This window comes from Haplochromis burtoni, unplaced genomic scaffold (assembly GCF_018398535.1).
Source record: "Haplochromis burtoni strain Fernald_Lab_line unplaced genomic scaffold, NCSU_Asbu1 Contig_115, whole genome shotgun sequence".
Classification (NCBI taxonomy): Eukaryota; Metazoa; Chordata; class Actinopteri; order Cichliformes; family Cichlidae; genus Haplochromis; species Haplochromis burtoni.
In genome coordinates, this window is record NW_024582476.1 from 1,495,276 (window position 1) to 1,521,225 (window position 25,950).

General features: G+C 40.7%; 2 protein-coding genes and 1 non-coding gene across 3 annotated transcripts in view; 1 reads left to right on the top strand and 2 right to left on the bottom strand.

The window, feature by feature from the left end:
• Window positions 1-713, top strand: part of LOC121814999 — a 1,621-nt gene extending 908 nt beyond the window's left edge. The window contains exon 2 of the mRNA XM_042223604.1: window positions 1-713. Within this exon, the coding sequence (XP_042079538.1) occupies window positions 1-173 (173 nt within the window). The 3' untranslated portion in view covers window positions 174-713.
• A 5,734-nt stretch (window positions 714-6,447) lies between these two features.
• gusb (glucuronidase, beta) lies at window positions 6,448-18,488 on the bottom strand. The gene is made up of 12 exons (XM_005928445.3): window positions 18,013-18,488; window positions 17,070-17,255; window positions 16,431-16,612; window positions 15,904-16,046; window positions 15,529-15,716; window positions 15,248-15,400; window positions 14,974-15,152; window positions 12,106-12,252; window positions 10,997-11,081; window positions 9,146-9,322; window positions 8,925-9,060; window positions 6,448-8,752 (listed from the first exon to the last, which is right to left on the bottom strand). The coding sequence occupies exons 1-12, from the start codon at window positions 18,226-18,228 to the stop codon at window positions 8,622-8,624; spliced, it is 1,923 nt and encodes a 640-aa protein (XP_005928507.1). The 5' UTR covers window positions 18,229-18,488; the 3' UTR covers window positions 6,448-8,621.
• A 778-nt stretch (window positions 18,489-19,266) lies between these two features.
• trnan-guu lies at window positions 19,267-19,340 on the bottom strand. Its single transcript has one exon. It is a non-coding gene; the product is annotated as a tRNA-Asn (tRNA).
• Window positions 19,341-25,950: the final 6,610 nt, after the last annotated feature.

Below are 25,950 nucleotides of genomic sequence, written 5' to 3' on the forward strand. Positions count from 1 at the left end.
AGTCAACCAAGCCTGAAGTTAAAGGGAAATGTCACCAATGTGTATCCCAAGGAAATGACACCTGCTCACACTGCTTCCGATGTGGAAAAGAGGGACACAGAGCTATTGGCTGCTTACAAAAGGGAACTCTGTCGGGAAACCGGGTGAGGTCGCTGGGGAGGGACCACCAGTGACCTTGGAGAATTCAGAGTCCCCAATCCCAGAGAAGCTGCACCCCAAAGAGAAAATTCCATCTTCAACCAAGACCTCCAAATCATGTCAAGTGTCCAAAAGGGAGCGTGTTGCCCAGCTGATTGGGGGCAGGTGTATGGTAACTTGTTATCTAGATGGGGTCAAACTTCAAATGTTGTTGGATAGTGGGGCCCAAGTAAGCATTGTGGAGAAGTCTTGGGTGCAAAAGGCCTTGCCAAATGTGACAATTAGGCCACTGGAAAGCCTACTCTCAAATCACCCACTCAAAGTCACTGCAGCTAATGGGACAGATGTGCCGTTTGAAGGGTGGATAGAAGTTTTTCTTGAGATCACAAGTAGCAGTCATGGCTCAGTTGCTATTCATGTTCCCATGCTAGTAAGTCGAGGAGGGTTGAGCAGCCCGCTACTAGGCTTTAATGTGATACAAGAGATGATTGCAGGGAATGGTGATCAAAGAGATGACGGCAACTTAGTGAGTCTCCTTTCAGAAGCCCTGAGAATTCAGAAGAGTAATGCTGAAAGTCTTGACTCACGATTCCCTGCAGTTAGATCTGTCAGGTGAAATGCCGCATGAGAGCTTTTCCTGGAGGAGGAGTCATGTTGTTTGAGCCGAATGTAGACTGTCGCTTGCCGGATGGGTTGGAGTTATTTCCTGCGCTCGTTGATGTGCCGGCTGGCGCCTCAAAAATAGTGAGAATACCAATCCACTAAGTCAGTCTCTTTGGGGGACGCCGACTCCTCGGCAAGTTCTTCCTTGGTTCACTGGGTCTGGGAGGTGAGTGGTTGCCCCTGGCAATTTCATTCCCCCTCCATTCTTCACTCTCTTGTCCTGCCCCTGTGTCCTTTTCCTCTGGTCCTGTGGGGGCAAGTGATCCATTTGCTGTTTCAGGTGAAACTCCCTCCACACCTCCTTCCAGGCTATCAGCCTCTCTGTCCTCGATTGTGTCCGACTCTTCCCCCTGTCTGATTATTTCACCAGCCTGCTCTCCACTGTCCTCTATGTCCTCAATCTCCCAGCTCTCCTCCGTGTCGAGCTGCATTTCCTCCCTTGTCTCCTCTCCCACCTGCTCCACGGGAAGAAACATACACTGTGTGAGTAAGTTGCGGTGGACCACTCTCTCCATATCACCATTTCCGATCGCACCACATACACCGGCATGTCTGGCTGTTTCTTCACCATGTATGGACATGACTCCCACTTGTCTCCTACTTTGCATCGCCCCTCCACATGACACACTTTAACAAGGACTCTGTCACCCGGGCTGAAGCTTTGACTCTTTGCTTGCCGGTCATAGTATCTTTTCCGGTGACCCTTAGCCTGGCGAGAGGCCTGATTAGCCTGTCCATAAGCCTGTGACAGGCAGTCATGCAGGGTCTGGACATAATCGCTATATCCACCCGACCCATTAGTGGTTGACAGCCCAAAAACCAAGTTGACAGGAAGCCGGGGATGCCTGCCAAACATTAAGTAGTATGGTGTGTACCCTGTCGAATCATGGCGGGTGCAGTTGTAGGCGTGTGTCATTGCATCCACATATAATGATAATGGATTGGATTTATATAGCGCTTTTCAAGGCACCCAAAGCGCTTTACAATGCCACTCTTCATTCACTCTCACATTCACACACTGGTGGAGGCAAGCTACAGAGGCAAGCTGGGAAGGGATTCCATCCCCACATCCCTGCAAGGCTCAGTGGATGTAGGGGGGGCGAGTTCAACTTCCTCCCCTGCAGACGTGCCATGGCCAGTGAGGCTTTGAGTATCCTGGGTAGCCTGTCTCACACCATACCCCTGTTCGTTGACACCCAGCCACTGAGGGCATGTCTGTAGGATGTGCATGACCTCCTGGTTAGACATGCAAGAGAGGGCATCAGCGTTTGTGTTGCTCTGTGCCCTCCGATACTGGACATCAAAATCGAAAGCAGCCAGCCTAGACACCCACCGCTGGCCTGTAGCATCCAGCTTTGCTGAGGACATAACATATTTGAGAGGGTTATTGTCTGTCTGGACAGAGAACCTACGCCGATAGAGGTGGTCGTAGAATTTGTCTGTGACTGCCCATTTGAGAGCAAGGAACTCGAGTTTGTGTGCAGGATACCTTGTCTCTGCTGGGCTCAAACCTCTGCTGGCGAAGGCTATGACCCTCTCAGCTCCCCCTTGGACCTGAGCTAGAACGGCGCCCAGACCTTCCCCTGAGGCGTCCGTTTGCAGAACGAAAGGCAAGCTATAATCAGGATATCCCAGCACTGGAGCGCTTGTCAGCCTTTCTTTAGGGTCTCAAATGCCTTCTCGCATTCATCTGTCCACACAAAAGGTGGATCGGTGGCCAGACTTTTCTTTCCCCCTCGCTTTTTCTTTCTGGGGTCACCAGCAGTTAGGCGGTACAGGGGAGCAGCTAGGGTAGAGTACCCACTTACATACCGCCTGTAGTATCCAGCAAATCCCAGGAATTGCAACACTTCTTTGCGGTTTGTGGGCCTCACCCAGTTTTTCACCCTGCTGATCTTCTTTGGGTCTGTCCAGATCCCCTCAGCAGACACCAAGTGACCCAAATACTGAACCTCCTTTCTCACAAGCTGGCATTTAGAGGGCTTTAACTTCAAGCCATGCTGCAGTCTTTCCAGATGCTCATCAAAGGTTTTGGAGAATATGATGAGGTCATCAAGATAGATTAGGAGGTGGGTGAAGTTCAGATCGCCAAAGCAGCAGGCCATGAGTCTCTGAAAGGTGGAGGGAGCATTCTGCAGTCCAAAGGGCATACGATTTGCTTCAAACAGCCCCATAGGGGTGCTGAATGCCGTCTTGTGTTTGTCATGCTCCGCCACCTCTACCTGCCAATAACCAGAAGTGACGTCAAGGGTGGAGAAGTATCTTGCCTGCCCTAGAGCCTCCAGGGCTTCCTCTATTCTGGGGAGAGGAAAAGCATCTCTCGTGCTACAGGAGTTCAGTTTCCTGTAGTCAATACACAGCCTTAGTGATCCATCTTTCTTGGTTACGATCACGACAGGTGAAGCATATGGACTTTTGCTGGGCCTGATAACTCACGCTGCCTCCATTTCTGTCAGCAACCTTCTCACATCCTGCCACTGTGATGGGGGGATCTTACGGTAAGGCAGTCGAAATGGCTTAGAGTCGACCAGAGGGATTTCATGTTGCACAGTCTTTGTATGGCCATAATCCATGGGGTGCTGTGAGAACACACCTATGTTCCTTTCCACAAGCTCTTTAAGAAGGGAACGCTGGTGCTAGTTTTCGACATCTGCTCCACTTAAATCCACTTCCTGGCTTGCCACAACGTGGTCCATACCCAGGCATGCTTCTCTGCCTCCGCTAATGTGATGACTGCCCCACACCCTGTCTGAAAAGTCCACAATATTTTCCACCAGAGATGCCTTGGCCAGATGCGTGTGAGGCTTGATAGTGATAGCATGCTGGGAGAGGTTCATCACTCTTACCAGGGCACATCCTTTCTTTACATCAGCAAGAACTCTGGTGACAAGGATGTCTTGGCTGAGCTGCAGGGAGGGGTGGCCTTCAATTAGGGCTGTATGAGTCTTTCTTTGTGGTCTAGCTTTGTAAAGAGAGGATTCGCTAACGCTTTTGGCTAAACAAGTAATTTGTACTGTTATTGTGTATTTGTCCTCATCTATGATTTCTAAGAGCATTTCATGTTGTTTCTCAGTTTTACCCTACTTCAACTGGCCTAAGTAAAGGGAGTGAAGTCAAACCCTCTTGTCTGCGTGGTCATTTTGAAGAGGAGTTTAGATTGAATGTCGACTCTAGCAAGGCGTTAGAGGCAGAGGACATTACAGCTATATTTAAAAAAACAGAAGTTACATTGTCAGTACAGTGGAAATACATTTCACATAAATAATTTAGTGCTGAACAAGAATTAAAATTTTTAAAAACGAGTTAATTTTATGATGTTTGTAAATGTAGTTAAAAATGAAGTACAGAAGTATTGTGTTTTGTTTATCTTTGTGAAATAAGTGTTATTGTGATACATTGTGGATCTGATATTATCAATGGATTTAAGCAACATTTTGTTCATGTTTTGTCAAAGTTTTATTGAGAGATTTATACAGTCTCTAGCTCAGGGAACTGTGGCCATGTATGGTAAACTGGACTGAAGCATAAGGCCATTTCTTTGCAGTTAGTGTGGTGATACCTGAAGCTGTTCTAAGCTGTTATGAAGAATAAACCTTCCTGTTGTGAAACTGACATCACCTCAACGTGTGTCCCCTTTTCTATTCTTTATCACAGCACCACACGTTGTCGAACAGGAAGCCAGTTGCCCCTCTGGTTATCATCTTAGGGAGGCAACATGAGCATTTCTGTAAAAGCACTTAAAAAGTGCACTTTTGCTGGTCTGGAGCATCTGTGGGTGTGTTTACAGATTGCCAAGGGGGAATAACATCAGCTGTGGTCTCAGATAAACAATTGTTACTGCCCATCAGTCTGGTTAAGGTTATAAGGCTATTTCCAAAACATTTCAAATTAATCACTCTACAGTGGAAAATATTATTTACAGATGGAAAACATCCAAGACAGTCGCCAGTCTTCCCAGGAGTGGACATGCCAGTAAATTCACCCCAAGGTCAGACTGCAACACTTGGTAACTACAAAGCCCGCCAAGAGCTACACCTCAGGCTCAGTTAGCTTGCTTAAAGATAAAGTTGATGACAGAACACTTTGAAAAAGATTGAACAAGTAAGACTTGTTTTTAAAGTCTTTTTTTCAGGTGAAAATTTTTACATTTCATTTGGCAATCAGGGTCCTCGAGTCTGGAGGAGAGGTGTAGTAACTCAGAATCTAAGATGTTTGTGAAGTTTCCAGTATCTGAGTGGAGAAATCAGAGTCTGGAGTGTACTCTGATTACTTCACAGCACAGTGGGAGAGAGGTGGTGCTCTAGGGACTGGGATTGTTTGACTCCTTGTGTCATTCACCACACTCACCGTGGAGTACTTGATTGCTGTTGATGACCTATGAGATTTGAGTACCTATCCTACCAAAACCTGTTTATAGGCAGAATGTGGATGAAGAGACTGAAGATTTAGAGAGATTTAGAGTGGAATTTTCATGTTTGGTTGAGGTTGTTCAATGTCTGTAAGTGGCAAAGGAGGGTGGGTGGTGGAGACTGGACATGAGTCTAATGTCACAGTCAGGAATTCCTTATTCTAAACTTACCCTTCAGAATTAAACACAAGAGACACATTCAACTTTTAATATATTTTTAATTTAGAATATCCTTTTGATGGTCACCATGTCTGAAAAAATAGCAGGTTTATGGAAAATGACTGATTACTTTAGATAAACAAGATTTCCAATACTGAGATTTTATGTAGAGAACCACAGAGGAAAGTTTATGAGTAAACTTTAAACTTTGTGTCTTCAGTAGCCTTTATAGAACACAAAGGGTCACACAACAGCTCCTGGATGATGAACTAGTTCTGCCTCTAGAACGACATCTAGGACAAACGCTGCCGTTAGCTCCAGGATATGCAAATGGTAATAAGGGAGTTAGAGGAGTAAAAATACACTGTAGCAAGATGCAGTAACATGTAAGGCTAGGATGTACATGATCTAAAAGTGACAGCTTATAAAACACAGATATTTCTTTGTAAATTACTACGTGCCTGACCACTGCTATTTTTTTCTTGTGTGGTTAGTGAATAGTGAATCATTAATGCAGATGAAATAAACCAGCACAGAACATAACAGCATTAGTAACAGTATGTGAGCATAGAGTATCTCCAATGTGTCTCAGTCACGCCAGCTGAATTTCATTAATTTAATAGCAGTGTAATCGCGGATGCAGATTAGTGTTTAATGACATGTATCTAACCTGATAAGTAAACATCTCTCATAGTTGGACCAATTGAAAAAAAAAAAGCCTTAAATGTTTGGAAAAACGGGCCTGAAATAAGTGAAAAGCAATCAAAACAGTTCTGTTTTATGAAAAGTACATTTTAATGGAAAATGTCTGCAGCAATAACTCTGACAGGTAGGCTAGTGTAAGGAGTTTAAATGTTTAATGTCCTGCTGGAACTCAAAGGTCAACCACGTGATGATGGTACAGCCTGAGTCACTGATAGTGAACAGTCTGATTGCTGTCACGCCACCATCCATGATCGATACGTCATTTAACCTTTTAGGTGTCTGTGGTCTTTTTTGAAAATGGTGACGGCAGCACCGTCCACTCCTGAACTGCACTGCATATGATGCAAATAATTAAATCAGATACTCTTTGCATGTTGAGTAGATTGTCTTTAATAAATTCATTACAAAAGTGTCAAGTGTTTATTTTCATTTACACACACTATTTCATCAAATAAATCACCCTTTTGAGCACCTAAACATGCTCAAACTCTTAACATTTTGTAACACAGAGATTGAGTTATGCATATTAAAATTAATAACAGATCCATATGTAAACATTAAATCACAATCATAGCGCCACCTAGTGGCAACAGAAACTGTCATGTTTTACACTTCGGAGGACTGGGTGGTTGACCTGAGCTATCTAAAATTTGGTCAGAAAAGCCTCAAGGAGTTGGTATTGCTTTATTTTGAAAACAGTCAGTTTCTAACAAAGGGTGTGACCCTGGTGCAAATTTTGATATTTCGAATGAAACACAACCTTGCTTTAACTCAGACAGATTGTCCAGTCCTGACCTGAACACATCAATAGCAAGCAATAGTGAGAGCACCACCTAGTGGCAACACAAAATGATGTTTTATACTCTGATGTAGTGCTACACTCAGGCTGACCACATCCAATTCAAAAGCAGTCTGAATAAACTTCAGACCTTCATGGTGCTTTATCATGAACAGTGTGATTTCTCATTCAACAGTGGGAATTCAGCATAAAGAAATAAGTTGCTGTTGAGGGGCTTGAAAAACCTAAGAAGTCATGAAAACTGGTACACGCCTCCAAACTGATAAAGGCTTTCATGTTTTATGGGTCATAGTGCCACCTACAAAATTATTATTATTATTTTTAAAATGTAGTGTTATGTGTAGTTAAATGTTACAAGTGTTTATACTGTAACATTTCATCCATGTGTCTGAAATTTAGCAGCCTTGTGGAATGTCCTGACAACTTCAAAAAAGTCTCTTGGAGCCATATCTTAAACCCAACAGGAAGTCAGCCACTTTAAATGTCAGGTGTAATTCTGGCATTTTCACAATTTTCAGGCTTTGTACTTTAACTCCTCCTGGATTGGATCAACACTACCTTTGGTGAGTTGAATCTAAGCCTTGGCGATGTTAAACTCTGAAGCTTTTGAGTTTTTGTGAAAGGGCTTTTTTGTAGCTAGCTGTGTGCCAGAATTTTGATCATTCCCCACTGGACATGAAATCTCAACTAAATCTTAAGTAACTTTTGTCCCATCTTACCCACACTTCACATGATTGATTAGAGTCCATGTCTGGAGACATCTATGTGCCAGTATCAGGTCACCCTTATGGCACCTCCTATTGGCAATAGGTGATAATTATCCCATGTCTTTCCCCAGGACACTGACAAAGAACTGAAGCCTGCTATGTAAAAGAGTTTTGCTCTCTCTTCTTCCCATTCAGTTGAGCAATTTTCTTGCATATATGCTATAATTTACAAGCATCCATGCACCCACTACACTACACTTGTTCTAAAATTTTCAGTCAGTTTAATTACATATATTTTGGTCCTATAAACTCTGTGGTCTTTTTGGTCTCTCCTTTTGTCTGAATTCTGGGTTGACTCATGACAAAATGAGGTCTTGTCCTCTTTAAAAACAGACTGGTTTAGTGGGTTTTAGCCTGCTTTTCAGTGGCATTAATATCATTTGAACTTTCCTGGTAGGGGGCTCGAAGGGGACGTATCTGACAGTGTAATTTATTTAGAGAGATTCATTGGTATCTTTGGGGGGGAGAGAGCTAAGTCACTGGTTGTTCAGGTAGTTTGTTTGTTGGTGCATTCAATTGGTTCTTTACAAAATGTGCTACTGCCATTCAATTCTGTATGTTTCACTTTAAACAGTAAATATGTTTTCTTTGTTCTATTATAAATAAAATGCAGGCTTATGAGATTTGCAAATTATTGCAGTTTAAAAAAATCAGTTTTATAATATTATATTTTATAATTTGCGTCAGACTTTTTTAAATTGAGGCTTTAATTAGAAAAGGTGAACTTCACAATAGATAAGGCACAAGAGTCTATTTTCAATCACTGTAGACCTGTAAAATGTTCCCTACAGCTGGAATAAAGTATTATAAAGTTCATTAGTTAAGATCAATATGTATACACACACACACACACACACACACACACACACAGATGTTGTTCAGACACAATATCACAGTATTGGTTCAGCATACTGCTTACACAGTGTTGACTATTTCCCAGACTGGCTACCATCAGAGTTTCAGAGTGATCAGAGTTATTTAGTCAGTCAGGAAGCAGTCTGCCCGTCTCATTAGCCAGCCTCCAGTACCTCTTCCTCAAGAGGAACGCTGCCGCCTTGGGCTGCCTTTGCCGGGTGAAAATACCCTTCTTGTTCCCCACCACACGATAGATTCCTGAAGACACAACACAGTTTGACAAGAACACTGTCACAGTGCAGAATATAATAAGCTGAATAAATAAAGCTCTGGTTTTTAACCTAATGGCTGCTTCCCTAGAGCTTCAGCTATTGTTGTATTTAACTGCAGTTCTGGCTCTACAGGTTGCTTTATTTTGAAGCTGCAGTACCTTGTGATGTCATGAAGTCTGCAAAGTTCCAGATGAGTTCACCAATGAAATACTGATTCCTCTTCTGGTCGAACACATCATGGTAGCTCTGCAGGAGAGCATTCTGGTACTCCTCAGTGAACATCATGGGTGGATCCTAAAAAGTGACAGTAAGACTTGTTAAAGGTGCAGAACTGACTTGTGAGTGAGTGGAGTGAGTTAGTGAGTGAGTGTATTCTTACCATGTGAAGCCCTGGAACTGCATCTGCTCCATATTCACTCTGGATGATGGGTCTCTGGTACTTTCTGTACCAGTTTTCAAAATGAGTGCTCAGCTGAAGAGGAATGATATCCAACCGGCCTTGATCAAAATACCAGGCAAAGTAACTGTTTGCACACACTACATCTACATAGGGACCCTAGAGAAAAAAAATAACCCAGAAAAGGATTCAGAAGTATTCTTCAACATGGTTATGATTTACAATTATTTATTAAATATTTATGACACAATTTTCTTGCAATCACCCTTTAAATAATAAAATCTGTAAGGTGCTTTTTATCAACCAGTTTCAAGTTGGGTAAATGAGTGCATGCCGCTTCTGTTTTAAAATAAACACCATGCCCCACACTGACATGCATTAATGTTCCTCGGTCCACTGCATTAAACTGGAGGCTCTGCTCTTCATCTCTTCATTGCCTAGGTGAATCGTGGTATCAGAACTCCACTCTCAGTTTAGGATAACAACCGCATCATAGGAGTCAAGACGAAGCACATATAATCTTACTGTATGCAGATGATGTTTTACTATACTAACAGAACCACACTCGTCATTATCTCCATTGAAGAATTTTATCTCTGAATTTCGTCTTTACTCAGCGTATAAGATCAATACAGACAAAACTGAGGAAATGGATGTAAACAATAATATTCCAAAGAGGGTGAAACATACTCCTTGTTCATATGTCCTTGTCCTTGATGTAAATATGTAAAAATTGTGTATGTTTCTGTTCTGTGTCTTGTGTACTGTTTGTTTGTATATGTGTCTTTCTTGCTGCTGTTACACCCACATTTCCCCTTGTGGGACAAATAAAGGATTATTATTCTATACGCAGTTGACTAAATTTACTTACTATGACTTATTAGGACTTAAAAAGAAAAATCAACATGGGTTTTGTGAGCTGCTCATCTGGTGTTAATTAACTAACTTAGTTAAATTGCTATCTTGAGCAGGGCACAGACCTGAAGCACTCAATGTGATTCATTTCACTTAGTACAAACTTCACCTTTTAACATGATTATAACAGAGGTGCTACTTAGCAAATTCTGTTACACTATTATCATCAACGATGTGTCAAATAAAAAGTCTGGAAACTGAAAAAAGAAAGGGATGTGCAGACTTTGTTTAATATGTGATGTTGACATTGATTGATTGAATCTTTATTTTGAACATGTTGAAAAAGTACAACAAAATAGAATTAAAAGAGACAAATGAACAAAGCAAACAAAAGGAAAACGAGCAACCACAACTCCAAATAACTTTCATGTTCAAAAAGGAGCAGGAAGAAGCATAAGCTTATTTAATCCCACCCCTTTTCCACTATCTAGTATCAATAGACTACAGAAATACCTCCTTGCAATTACATTATATGTCATGTGTATTTATTTTTTTTAATATATATACATATATGTTTCTATCTATCCATACATACGTATATACACATACGCACATATACACATTTTCAATAACCCCATTAACACCTCAAGGATACACAACCTACAAATATATATATATACCCATACCAACATACCCGTGCACCCGCACACACATGAAAATATTAGACAACACCCTATCAAATCTCTCCCTTTTCCCTGTACCCTGTAAAAACCATATCCTTAAACCGCTTTTTAAACTGCGCCATGCTCGGACATTGCTTCATATCTTTACTTAGTCTGTTCCACAGCTTCACTCCACACACAGAGATGCAAAAACTTTTTAATGTTGTACGGATACGAGGATGTTTTAAAATTGAACTCCCCCCTCAAATTATATCCCCGTTCCCTTTTAATTAGTGTGAAGGATGAAGAAACTCACCCCTTTGTCCATGTCAGCTGCAGCGATTGTGACGTAAGTGACAGGTCGGGTTTGGTCCAGAGCTTTGGTGTGCTCAATCAAAGTCCTGTAAGGGGGTAGAAAAAAAAGGAAGTGATTTGATGTTGGGCTCAAATCAGCAAAAGATGTGTCTTGAAATGCAGCTGTACTAAATACAGGAAATGCCGTCTGGGACATACCAAGTGTTGCTACATTATGGGGAATTGGCTGGAATTATTGACTTTAAATGTTAAATTTCCTTCCTTAGTTGGACATTTAGTTGTCTTATTTCTGTTTGGTTAAAATAAATGTTTGTTTCTTAATAATTACATTAGTGTTTGTCTCTAAGTTCTTCTTTGCTTGTTTTTTTTAAATTTTTTTTAGCTCAATTGTTTGTTGTTTTATGCTCAATTTAGTTTGGTTTTAAATGTTAGTTTGTTATATTTTGTTGCCATTACAATTAGGGCCAGGAGGATACAGAATATTTAAGCTCAACATGATATTTAATAAATTATAAAGCCGATATTCCAAAATATCAGCCAATTTTTATTTATTTGATCATTTTTTCCTCTCTCAAACATGACTTGTTTATACTACACTCTGCTTGGATCAGCTGGTTTTTGTGTTTGTGGGGTTCCAAACAACAGGGACGTTGCAGAGTTGCACCTTCTAATGGCTGAACTATGCAAAATCAGCACTCTACTTTTTAAAAAAAATTAATTCATCACTTCAGCTCGAATTAGTTCTGTTCACTTAATTTCTTAGGGCTCCATGATCACCTTTTGGGTTTTTTGCTTTTTTTTGTAAAACAAAATCCACTTTTTAAAAAACTACATTATGTTACTCATGCCTAACTAGCTTTGTCCCTCATACCAGCTATCAGATGGATATCAGATGCTACAGACAAACTGATCTTTTCTACCAGGATTTTAAGAGTTATTACTGTTACACCTTCAGTGTGATAAAGCACATATTTGAGAAGTAGAATAAACATCAGAATTTACATTTTCAAACAAACGGAATAATCCAACATCATGTTGCTAGTGATGACTATTTGAAGGGTGGCAATAATTGGAGCTTTACACCTCAAAAGAAAAATAACCTGTACTCACTTGAAATAAAATTCAGCAGGAGGCATCTCTGAGGCGGGCTCATTGGCTACCGACCACATGACCACAGAGGGATGGTTCTTGTCCCGGCGCACAAGCTCGTCCATGACAACCAAGTGGTGAGACAGAGAGGCGTTTCGAAAACTGCGACTATCAGCAAGGCACAAAAGAACACAACTCAGCCTGAGCTGAAAGACTAACGACTCAGATCCATCCACACTGCAAGATGTGAAGACCTAACTCACAACTGTTCTGCTTTCCAGTAAAGTTCAGCTATTGTGAGTTAGTCTTTTATTATAAAATGTAATATTATGAGTACTGTACACATTCAGGTCAGAAACATGTGGACAAAAGTCAGTTAAAAAAATATGAAAAAAACCCCACTCCAATTTGTCAAAGGAGCTTGCAAAGAAAAGTGTCTGGACTTCTTTAAGTTGCTTGAAGACGTTTCACCTCTCATCTGAGAAGCTTCTTCAGTTCTAAGGTCAAATGGTGGAGATGTAAAAATACTGAAATTGTTACTTTACAGTATCAGAATCAGAATACTTTATTGATCCCTGGGGGAAATTATTTTTTTGCTAGATGACCAGATGCTGGGGGCAGAGGAAGCATGTGGAGAGTCCCAGATAGTCCCACTCCAATTTACAGTTTTTTCTGAATGCTTAAACCCTAACTGTGATTCCTGTAGCACAATCTCTAAAACTATTCAGACTTATAGCAAAACCACTCACTGAGTTTGCAAAACTAAAAGCACAAAAACTGCTTTGCACTCAGTTTGCAATTTTGTAACACACACTTTGCAAAACTGTAGGCACAATTCACTGCACAACACTCAATTACCAAATTTCCAACACACTCCTAGCAAAAGTATACACATGTATGGCTATCATTAACACTAATTTGCCAACTGTCTGGCACACTTTCACATGTGAAAACTTTTTTAGATAATTAGTTCACTTTGCAATCAGCCTAAGCACTATAATACAGGTAAGCTGTGTGTGCGGAGTACAATGGAGGGAGCAGAAAGAGTGAGAAGTAGAGGAGGCCGAGGAAGAGGACGTGGAGGTGAAGAAGTAGGATGAAGAGGACGACAAGGACAAGGAGGAGCAAGAGGAAGACGAGGAGGGGGGAGAGGAAGGGTAGGAAGAGTAAGAAATAGAATTGCTGATGACATCAGAGCTACAATAGTGGACCATGTAATCAACCGTGGAATGACCCTGAGGGTAGCTGGCCAACGGGTCCAGCCTAACTCGAGCCGCTACACTGTAGCAAGCACCATAAGGACATCTTGAAATGAGAATCGGTTAGTACAGTCACTTCGCACAAAGATTTGTAGCACTGCCATATGCCAATGAGAAACACACCAATACCATTGATGTAAAAATACTGAAATTGTTACTTTACAGTATCAGAATCAGAATCAGAATACTTTATTGATCCCTGGGGGAAATAATTTTTTTGCTAGATGACCAGATGCTAGATGACCAGATGCTGGGCAGAGGAAGCATGTTCACTGCAGACCAAGTAACCCATATAGTCATTATGGCGATTGCAAATAATCCTATACTTGGAAATAAACACTTGTGTTTGTTTTGATGTGTTTGAATAAACACCAGTACTTGAAGTTTGGATCCCTCTATGCTTATGGATCTATGACAGAAGTATGAGCTCAAACTGACATAGCCTACCTTGTGCACAGAGAAAGCAAAAGCCAGATGTGTTTTGTATTCATACCATCAGTGTGCAGTTGGCGCATTGTGTGCTTAGTAGATGATGGCTTGTGTGTACTGTTTGATACGGAAACACCATTTTTACGAAGGTGTGAAGAGTTAATCTAGCTGTGTTTGCTTTTGCAAGAGAACTACAATGTTTTGATTATTGGGTGACAGGTTTTCTTATTTGTGTGAAGAGTTTTGCAAAATTAGCCAATAGTTACAAAAAATGTGCTTAAGCAATCAGAAAAAACTGTAAACATGTGTATGGCAGACAGTCATCTTATTGTCTAATACTGTCAGGGTCCTCTGAGCAATTATGGACTAATATTATAATGTATGTATTTTGTATTGCTGTCCCTCGTTCTCCCTGCTTGTAGACATATGTGCATGTAGGTGTGTGTGTGTGGCCCTGGCAGGTGATTGGCCACACCTGAAGACCTTGACACACCTGCAGTTGATCAGGCCTGTCGGAGGAGCTACTTGAGAGTGTGGTGGAGCTCTCTCCGATGCTGGATCATTGCGTGGCTTCACGTTAGTCTCTCGACCAGTTCTTAGTTTGAGTCTCCTGCATTATTGTGTGTCTGACAGCTGCCTCTCTTTTATGTCCCCAGGAGTAGCGGGAGACGAGAGGGCAGCGAGCACGGGGTGCTCATCATGGAGAAGCGGAGACAGGAGCACTAACACTGGGAAGAGGACACGTCACGGGAGTCGGGAGAGCACGGGATTTATTGTCATGTTTTTCCATCACTGTAAATAAACGCACTGTCTATACACAGAGCACCGCGCCTGGGTCCTCATTCCCCATATCCCCACGGTCTGCCAGCCAGACCATGACAGATACACTGTGTGACATAGCTGTAATTAACTTAGGAATGAAGTCAAGTTTGATATGCAGACTGAATGCTTATAGCCTATGACAATCACATGTCATTTCATGCAGTATTCCTATTGGTCACAATAGTGTGTAACATTTTTTGGCAATTCTAACTTGGGCAGCATGAAGTTCATAAAGAGTTTCAGCAGGGGTGGTGTTGGACAGCATGTGCAGTTTTCTCTATGTCTTCATATGCTGTGGCAAACAGAATCTTTCACTTTTGACCTTACTGAACCCTCAAACATATCCAAAGGTCACACAGATATGTGTGGTAACACTTACATGTCTTTGATGCCAACACCTGGGCACTCATCTATCACCACAATCCCATGACGGTCACACATCTGCAGGATCTCCTCAGCATAGGGATAGTGGCTGGTACGGAATGAGTTGACCCCTAACCACTTCATTAAATTAAAGTCCTTTACAATTAGGGGCCAGTCAAAGCCTCTACCACGAATCTACAACACATTAAAACCAGAAAAGTAAACATATGGTCATTGGAGCCTATTTTCTGCAAAATTTAAAGGAGTTTCATCCTTCTAGGGGTACTTACGTCAGAGTCCTCATGCTTATTGACCCCATGGAAATAAAATGGCTTGTTGTTAATGAGGAACTGGGTGTTGGTAACGTTTATTGTGCGGATACCAACTGGCAGAGTATACTCATCCTCATATGTTGATGTCTCACTGACTGCAATTAGGTGGACCTCGATGTTGAAGAGAAAATGTTAGAATAATCGAAACAACACAACCTGACAAATCGAGTGGCAATGCTCAGTCAAACCACATCACACTGCAGAAACACACCTACATGCCTGTGAGCATGTTGCCTTACCTTCATAGAATAAAGGTAACCTGGATTCTCGTGCATCAAGTACGGCCACCACAGCTTCACATCTACCACTTTAAGCCCTCCAGATGACCCATTGGAGGAGGCCACAAAGTGGCCATCTTTGTCCATTAGAGTAATGTTCAGAGTGTTGTTGAAGCCACCTTGAACAGATACTTTGTATCTGACAAGACCTACAATGCAGAGGAAACAGCAACATCTAATGAATAGACAGAAACTACACATTTAAAGTCTGATGTATATGATGCGGATGCTAATCTCTCTAAGTTTTTGTACATCAGTTTACCTGCTTACAAATTCTTTTGTGCTAGTAAGGATTTTAAATCACTGTGCATCACTGTATTAATTAATTTAATTTACCAGTGTTATCCATGAAGTTGGTCTCCACTGAGATGTCATCCACATGCACTTTAGGAGTAGTATACAACAGTACAGAACGATGAATCCCAGCATAGTTGAAGAAATCAAAGTCAATGTTTTGCACAAAAAAACCATCAGGATACCTGCAGACCAAACACAGTCTTCTCGTCATTTACATTCTCACTGATGCATCAGCGTAAAGTTTTGAAGTGTGGCAAGGAAGTCAAAAAGAACCCAGTATCACACAAAATGTGTAATAGACACTCTGGTCCACTGTGTCCATTTCACGCTTTGCAGGACACACGTGCAGAAGTTGCATTACTAGCAGGGGAAGATAATATATGTAAAGGCAAGCAAAAAAAATATGACGTACATTCCAGGTCCTTTACTGCAACTTACTGCAACTTCTGTTTGCGTGTACATTTCATGTTTTCTAGAGGCAAAGTGTGAAATGGACCAGCGTGCCTATTACTTGCTTTGCCATAATATTAGGTTGGACAAACACATGAACCAAAGAAAGAGCCTACCTGCTGCTGTCATTCATGTACTGGATGGTGCCTGGAGGAAGAGTCTCCAAAGTTAGGGTGTTGTTTACCGCGATGGTGATTCTGCATGGCTTTGTTGGTTCCTTGCGGATTAAACTACTAATCTCTGCCTCAAAAGGCAGATGGCCACCTTCATGCTCTGTCACTTTCTCTCCATTCACCCACTGCAACAGAGAATGATCACCGTTTTACATGAGCTGAAATTTAGTGACACACAATCTAATTTAAAATGAAGCAAGGATGTATTTTGAAACAATACATTTCTTCCTTATTTTAGCAAAATGCATGTATTACAACAGCATTAATCCACAGGTTTAATGAGTTTAGGTTCTAAACAGTCCAGACTTTTTTACCCACTGAAAACACAAAATATTAAGCAAACTCTTAAGTCGGTGAGATCTTATATCAAGAAATTCATCTGCTGCTGTACCAGATTTTTTGTAAAGTAAGCATATTTTTTCAAGAAAACATGTGTTTCGTTACATGATGTGTTTTTCTGTAATATTTTCAAATAAACAACATGATTTTTAAAATGATTTTTGTGGCGGATGATAACTTTTTATATTTGAATTTATTCAAACTTTGAGTGAATGGCTCATAAAAGATGCAGGTGATACTCACCACTATTGAGTAATAGTGAGCACTTCCCACTCTAAGAACCACTCTTGTTCCCTCATCGGAGATCCAGCGGGCCGGCACGAACACCTCTCGCTCATACCACACCCAGCCAATGAAATCTCTTAGTGTGGGGTCCTGTGTGATGTCATTGTAGCTGGCAGGAACTGGCATTTCAATCACTGGGCCGGTCTAAAGAATATAAAACAACAAAGAGAAGACAGGACTTTACAGGGATACCCATGGTAGCCATGTTTATTATATTATATTATTTATTATTAATTTTAAAGTAGACAATATACATATTCATCTAATTGAGGTCATTTTGATTCTCTGAGGTCATGGTAAGCTCCCTTCCTGGGAGTCTGGCCCTAACAAGATGAGACTTATTAATATAAAATTTCAACCTTTGTTCTCATTTTAAAAATGTTTCTTTCTATTTTTTTCTTTTTCTAAAATTGTGAATATCTTCAGCTCTAAATGTCTCTACAGACCTCAAAAGGAGGCACAGTCTGACAGGAATATATCCTATTGTGTGGCATTTAAAGGGCTGATAAGCCAAAAATATTTAGTTATGACTGTGAGTCAAACTGATAAGTTTATGCATGCCTTACTGCTGTGTTGTTTACATAGTTATTTTGTTTTTGTTTTCTTTTTTTTGGGGGGGGGGGGATCTGAATTTTTGTTTTTAATTCAGTTTAGTTTCAGTTTCAAAATTTAAAAAAAAAATTGAAAACACCAAAACCAAGGATACTTCCTCAAATATTCAATTCAAAGCATTCAAATTTTCTTTTAGATTTTCTTTTTTGGTATAAATCTACATAATTGCAAAATGTTTAAAAGTTCTTGTTTACCGAGAGTACTGTATGCGACCGTTGTATCCATGTCAACAGTAAGACAACGTAGACTGATTTGTTTCATCTGACCTATCACCTCCGATCCCGCTCACCTCTGCCAGCCGACGTTTGTGCCAAGCCTTCTCGAAGCCCTCGTTCCTGTTGGGGGACCCGTCAGCCCTGAAATCCCACAGCCCGTTCAGCTCCTTCACCTCTCTGAAGGAGGACTCCTGGGGAAAGAGCATGCCGCCGTCCAGCGGGAGCACCGTGCCAAACACTGATAGCAACCACAAGACACGGAGCACCGAGAAGCTTCCAGGTACAGACATCCTGAAGCCCTCTTCTACTGCCCTCTCGGAGAGGAAAAGAGTTTTTATCACCTGTTCTGGGGTCACATGACAGCAGGCGTTATTTTACATCGGTGACGAGATTTTCCGACTCTGCTCCGAGATTACAGAGGGCAGATGTTTCAAAACAGGTTAAGTCTGGACAAAACGGGGACACCGCAAACTAACAGAAAGTTCTAAAAAAAGTAATCTCAACTTGCATGAAGCAGGACGAACAACAGTAACCAAAGCTAAAGGCACTGAGAACTGTTTGAACTGTTTGAAACTAAGTAAATTTATTTAGGGCTTTTCAGAAACTGTCACAGAGCCCTGCACACAAGAAGAGCAAATAAGAACACTAAGTACCACAAAAATAAATATTTAAATAACAATTCTCAACAGAACTTCTAATCAAAAAAGTGTTTAGAACTGTAAAACCAATACTAAAATCTGTTGGGAGCCAAAGTCATATCGTTTTAAAAATGCAGTCGTTTCTTAAATTTAAATTATATTTAGTGACTAGAAAGGAGACAAAACATGGTTTCCTGCACTGTCATCATCATATAGAGAATTTTTTTAAATAAGGAGATTGTCATTTAAACACTAAAACTAAAAAAGAGACACTGAACAGCCACTACTACAGTCGCAAAGCGTAGGCTGTAGTTGCAGGAAGAATAACAGACGCCTTCGAAATATCAAAATTATGCATCACTGGTGGTCAGAGGGCCCGGTGGCGCCCGCCAGTGTCCGGCAGCCTCGCCTCTGTCAGTGCGCCCCAGGGCAGCTGTGGCTACAATGTAGCTTGCCATCACCAGTGTGTGAATGTGTGTGTGATTGAAAGCGCTTTGGGGTCCTTAGGGACTAACTAAAGCGCTATACAAATGCAGGCCATTTACCATTACCATTTTAAGGCCATTTTGTTTTCACCACAGAGAAATATGGTGTTAAACACATTCTTTCTTATCTGGGAATATGAATGTGAAAATGAATTTAAATATAACATAAAGAACCTTTGCCGTACAAGTAAATTATGGAAAAGCACGTCCCTGGGTGGGCTCGAACCACCAACCTTTCGGTTAACAGCCGAACGCGCTAACCGATTGCGCCACAGAGACTCGATGAAGTTGGGCGACACTTCAGGAAATATAGAAATAGAGAACTATGACAACGGTGAAAGAAGTTTATTGTCTTTGTCTTTTTTAACCGAACCAAAACGAGGAAAATTACTTTATTTAATTTATAACAAATATGAGTGAGCTTCACCAAAATGTGAAAAATTAAGGTAAAATGAGTTAAAAGAAATCTACGATTTTTGGATTTACTCAGCAAGTACAACAAATAACATTCACTGGAAGTTCGAGGCTTTCATTACATTTTCTGAGCTATAAAATATGCTATTTGGATGACTGTTCCATCGGCGACCCTCTGTGACAAGGGAAGAAAGTAAACAGCAGAAAGTAAATGATTCATTCTAGTAGACTGAACATCTTTCCAGGAATTGTGAAAATTACAATGACAGATATTTTGACCCAGTAGTTTGTGCTGTTCTAAGGTGAACTGAGCAAAACCTGGGACATTTAGGGTTTAAACATTAACAGTCAGTTACCGTAAATAACTGTAATCTCAAAGCTTTGTAGCAGTATTTGACATTTAGCATGTGATTTTATTGCTCTGAGCTTGCAAAGGAGGGCAAGATAATACCTTGTGTTGGGTCTGCCACAGAAAACTGCACAATGAGTCCCCTGACATGCCAAATCTTACTTATCTAGGGTGACCAACCGTCCTCTTTTTTTTTGCACTTGTAGACTTGTAAGAGCCTATGTGACACTTTTAATATCACCATTCATTAACCACACAGAGAAGGCATCATTTAAATATGTTAAAGTTTTCTCCTAGGACCTGGCGTCCACATATGTGGACATCACAGTTTGGGTAGTCTAGACCAAAATACAAAATTTTCCTCTACAAGGGCCTGATATCTACTTACGAGGACATTATACTCCCACTGTTCCATCGGAATTCAAAACAAATGTCCTCATTTCTCCCAGAAACAAAAATCAGGTAAAAAAATACAAATAAATCTGGTAATTCTTTGTTTTTACATTCATCAGGTCCCAATCAGCCCCTATTCATCAGCGATTTTGAAGCAAAAGAATGTCACGTCAAGAAAAGCTTGAGTAAATGTGGTCAGCCCAGCTGGACATTTGTCAAGGCTGGGAAGACACCTAAAGAAAGCTCCTGTGATCCAGGAGAGAAGGACAAATGCTGCTTAAGTGAAAACCCTTAGGCTACGTTCACACTGCAGGCGAAAGTGCATCAAATCCGATTTTTTTGACCCTACACTCAGAAAAATTAGGGTTCTTAAATGGTTCTTCAGATGTCTCTATGGTTCTTTAAAGAACCATCATACATCAAAGAACCTTTTTATTTTGAAGATGGTTCTTTAGCTATTACAAATGGTTCTTTAAAGAACAAAAGGTTCTTCATCCTTAGCTATCTGAGTTCGTTGGTGTAAAATGGCATAAATAATATTCACTTTAATGAGGGTGTGAATTATACTGTGTGTTTTGTTTGTGTGCGCGTGCGGGGGGTGGGGGCAGATGGTGGGATACTGAATATTCAAATTAAAGTTAGAAACACTTGCTTAAAAATATTCTGGTGGCAGGGGTGGGGGCCAAAGCCTAAAGACCCCCAGCACCCACCCTGCAAACCCACTGATCACAAATAATGTGGTAACAGAATATAGAATTTATTATTAAGACGTTTATGAATATGGTGAATTTATAAATTAACAATCCATTCGGGGGATATTAGACAGATTCAGATAGCTCTCTCATCTATCTATATATCTATCTATATATAGATATATATCTATATAGACACATAAATATAGCATAATGATAATATTAGTTACTGTGAACTTTACAAACCACCCAGCAGTATGTAAAGTCAAATTATAAAATAATATAAGTAAATAACAATTGCACATGTGATCTGAGTACTTGTTTATCACTGCACAATTAAAATAAATGACAGGGAGAGAGAGATAGATGGAGAGTGAGAGAGACGTTAGAACACGTCGTTCATTGATAAAGTATTGGATCTGACCATGACTCACTGTCTGTAACAGCTGCTGATAGCTACACCATTATAGACCTGTTAGTTGTGCTCTTCTCAGCTTTCTTTTGAAAGGTAGTAGCCTTTCTTTTGACTGGGTAATCAGTCCCACTTTTATCTGCTACTACAGCGTACATGCTTGCACAGAGGAAACATTTGTTCCGACTGGGAACAGGAAGCCTGATACAAAAACCAAACATGCTCCCTTTAGAACAGTACCCGCAGATCTTAGCAGAATAAGTTAAATCATAGACTTGACAGATTCGGGCTTAGATTATAGTTCACTGATTACTATTCCATTATAGTGTTTGTGTATGTTATGAAAGATAAGTGTGATGGAGTGTAAGCTTGTGGGAACCAATGTAAGCACTCCAGCCACAGTGTGGTCAGACATGAGACCACACAGTTTGACATGCCAAGGTGTATGCTAATAGAGAACAAGTTACCTACGAAGTTATGGAGTTATGTAGTACAGACAGCAGCTGTAGTTAGGATTTAGGAACAAAACACAAAACAGGCACTTTACTTAATCCTGACGGGAGGAAGGCCAAACCTTTGCAGGACTCAAAAGTTTTGAAAAGCGACAAGAACACATGAGCTTGATGCTGAAATGAGGATAAGCAAACATGGAAGCAAAAATGGAAGACAGACTTGGGGAGACAAAGGATGAAACACAAGGAGAGGAACATGGCAAGGGAGATGACTAAGACACAAAGGGTGAGGGAGCGAGATACACAGAGAGACAAATAGGAAAATAAAAAAGAGACCGAAAGGAAATAAACAGAGACTTGACTTTGGGAAATATACACAGACAAGACAGACTCTCATATAGGAAACACGGGAAGTGGACAAAGACAAGGAATGATACAAATACAAATAAACTCAGAACAATAAGCAGAACCAAACTCATAAAGCAACAGAAAGAATCATGAATATAAAATAAACTCAAAGTGCTGAGTCAAAGACCCACCATCCTGATAGCACCACTGGCGAACATTGGGCTGTGAGGTACGTTTTTTGATCATTAATTTTGAACACCAATTTTTGGCGCTGCGTGTCACTGTGGCTTTTAACCCCTAAACACGCTGCGCCAAAAATCGGTCCTGTCACAGCTGCGGCAACAGTCGTGTGGTGTAGTGAAGGAAAGGCCCAAACTGCTGGCACTGGCTGTGTTGCGAGTGAGCTTTGTTGCAGAAGGTGAACACAACAAAAGCGAGTGCAAAACGAAAACATACCCTAAACTGGGAACAACTAAAGAACAAACCTGAAACTATACAAACATGGGATGAAGAGCAGAAATGCCACGGAGAATGTTGGGCAGAGAGACGCAGAAATTACACCAGGTTACACAGACAACGCAACAAGGAACACAGGCAGGCACACACTATAAATACACACAAAGTAATGAGGGAATGACACACCAGAGGAGAACACAGCTGAATCTAATTAGACAAGACAAGGAAGGAAAACAGAATACACTAGCATGAGACAGGACCTTCAAAGTAAAACAGGAAACACAGGGAAGCCACATAACAAAACCTAAAGCTAGAACTCAAACACTAAAGTGATAAGGGGCTAGACACAGTGAGAGAGAAACCAAAACCTAAGTGTCCAAAACTCAAAAACACTGGGTCACCGACCGAGGAACATGACAGGTCCAGCCCAAGGATTGGGTCTCCCCACACAAACAGAGTAATATAGTGTAAGGTGTTAACTGCCAGGAGGATTGCCATGACTCAGTGTTTTTGTGTTTTTGGACTTTTGTAACTTATTTATTATGGGGGCGATCTTTGTTTCTTTGCCTTGGTGTGTGCTTCCTAATTTAATCATTTATGTTTCTGGTTCTTAGTGTTATGGTTCTGTGGTTAGGGTTAGGGTCATTTTAGGTCAACACTGGGCGTTTTTGAGTTTCTTGTGTTTTAGTGTTGTAGTGATATTTTGTATTATGGTAAATATTCAGGTTCATTAGTAGTCTTAGTTATGGTTTTTTGAGTTTCTTATATTCAGTGTTTAGTTCCTTGATTATTAGATTTCCCCTTGTGTTTCTGTCCTTCTGTGTCTCTCTCTGTGTGTTTGTGTTTTGTGGGTTGTGTGTGTGTCTTTGTGTCTGGTTTCCCTCCCTTGTGTTTTGTTCCATGTCTCCCTGCCTATCATGTTTATCCTTGTTCTGCAGCCTGTCTTGTCTTTCCCGCTCGTGCTCCCTCTTGTTCTCTCACTCCCTCTCTTGTCTGCTTTTCCTCTACTCCTGTGTCAAGCTCATTTCATCGTTTCCTGTTTTATTATGAAAGTCTTGCGTATCCTGTTCAGTGTCTTTAGTTTTTGCTTTCTCTGTCTTGTCATGTCTAATTTGTCTCATCTGTTCCCCATGTTATTCTAGTTTCCTCATCATTCCTTGTGTATTTAAGCCCTCTGTTCAGTGTTGCATTCTTCCTCATTCCCCACCGTGTGTTCTGCTTCCCTCCCTGCTTGTTTAGTTTCATGTCTATTCCAAGTTTGGTTAGTTTTGTATTTCTGCTGTCCAGCAATAAAGTTGTGTTTTTGAGTTCATTTTCGCCTCTGTGAGTCTGGCCGTGTAAAGCAGGCAGGATAGGACCGTTCATGACACTTAGTTACTTGTTCCTTTGGTCTGTTCCCTTTCGTGTCCTGGTTGTCTTGGTCTTGTCTGTGTTCCCACCTGTTGCCCATCATCCTCAGTATCTTGTGTGTGTATTTAAATGTAGTCTTCCTCTATTTGTTGTTGAGTTGTCCCCATTTGCTGTGTATTTCCTTGTGTTCCATGTTCCCTCGTTTATTCCTAGTCGTAAATTCCCAGTTGCAAGTTTCTAGTTTATTTCTGTTTGATTTTATTAGAGATTTTTAACATTTCCGAGTACCAGTTTACAGCAAATAAAGCTGCCTTCTTTAGCTCACTCCCTTTGTTTCTGAGTCCTACATTTGGGTCCTTCATCTGCGTGCCAGATAGCCAGACATGACAGCTGCTGCAAAACACAGCTCAGGAAAAACTGATTTTCTAGTGATCGTCAATACTGCCTACGCACATGCACTAGTAGATTATGAGATACTGTATAGGCTGAACCAGAGGAAGGACCTTAGGGTTAGGGGTGCTGAAGTGTGTGCGTGGTGGCAGGGAGTATATTTATTCTAAGGCATAAACTGTAATAATGATAATAATAATAATAATTATTAGTTGTATTATTATTGTCACATATGGGCAGCGCAGTGGAACGGTGGTTAGCACTGTTTCCTCACAGCAATATGGTCCTGAGTTTGACCCTACCATCTGGCTAGTGTGGAGTTTGGATATTCTTCCCGTGTTTGCTTTGGTGGGTGCACCCTGCCTCATGGCAGCCCATGGTAGCAGGGATAGGCTCCAGCCCCCACAACCCTGATAAGGATAATCGGAAGTGAATGTGGATTTGCTGCAGCACCTCCATTTCCAATGGGGTTGAAGGGAACAGCCAGGCAGCTGTGATGTGGAAGCTAACATAAATCACAAACAAAAGTTGTTGTACAAGCTTGAAAAGTCTCTATATGAAAGAAAGCAGAAATCTGAAGAAATGTCACATCTGAATGAAAACCACTTTGTGCAAAATCCTGATGAATCCCTTGAAAATCTTAATTATAAGGGTAGATAAAATTGCTGACAGTGAAAATGCATTAATTGTTGTAGAGAAGAATTACAGGTTCACACACTGGAAGAACTCCCATTTTCCTTAGTAATTGCAATTGCTTTTCATCAGACAATGAAACATAAGGTGGCACCACCTTAAATCATCTGTGATAGGTCACATGGCAGTGTCTTTTTACAGAATATTTTGAGATGGTAAATGGTAAATGGACTGGTTCTTATATAGCGCTTTTCTACTCTTCTGAGCACTCAAAGCGCTTTATGATGACAGACTTGGGTAAGCAGAAGCATTTCCTTGGTACTGAGTTTGGCAAACTACCTATCTGAAAAATCACAGAAAGAAAACATGTAGAAGGATGCTAGGAATGTTTGAATGTGAGCAAAAGTTACACTGACGATGCAGACATGATGAGTGATTGCAGAAAATACAGTATAAAGCATAATTTGTGAACGTTCAACCTCATAGTTCATTGTTTTGAACAGTAGGGGGCAGTGCTGAATAAAAAACATGACCACATTGTTTCAAGCGCTTAAAATCTACTCCAAATACACTACAGCATATGAATTGGCACTAGACAAGTCAGATCTGCAAAATATTAAGTAACTAAAGCTTTAACATAAATTGGATGGAGTACAAAGTACAACTTTTGCATCCAGGTTGTAGTTGAGTAGAGGTTAAAAAAAAAAAGCAGTATAAAATAGATATACTTAGATAAAGTACAACAATAAAGGAAAACTAGTACATTTTTCCTTTTTGTTGGTTTTCAGTGATCACACAGCTTCATCACAAAGTCAGTGACACAAGATGGCGCCAGACACTTTTGCATCAAAGTAAGATCATCACTTCAGTTACTTTCTGAAGCGCAGTTTCAATCTGGTCTCTGAGTAATGTCTCTGTATACTTTCAAGAGGCTTCACCACATTAAATGATGTTCCAAATCAGCTTTAAGTAGAAATGAATCATAAAGCCCTCCATCACC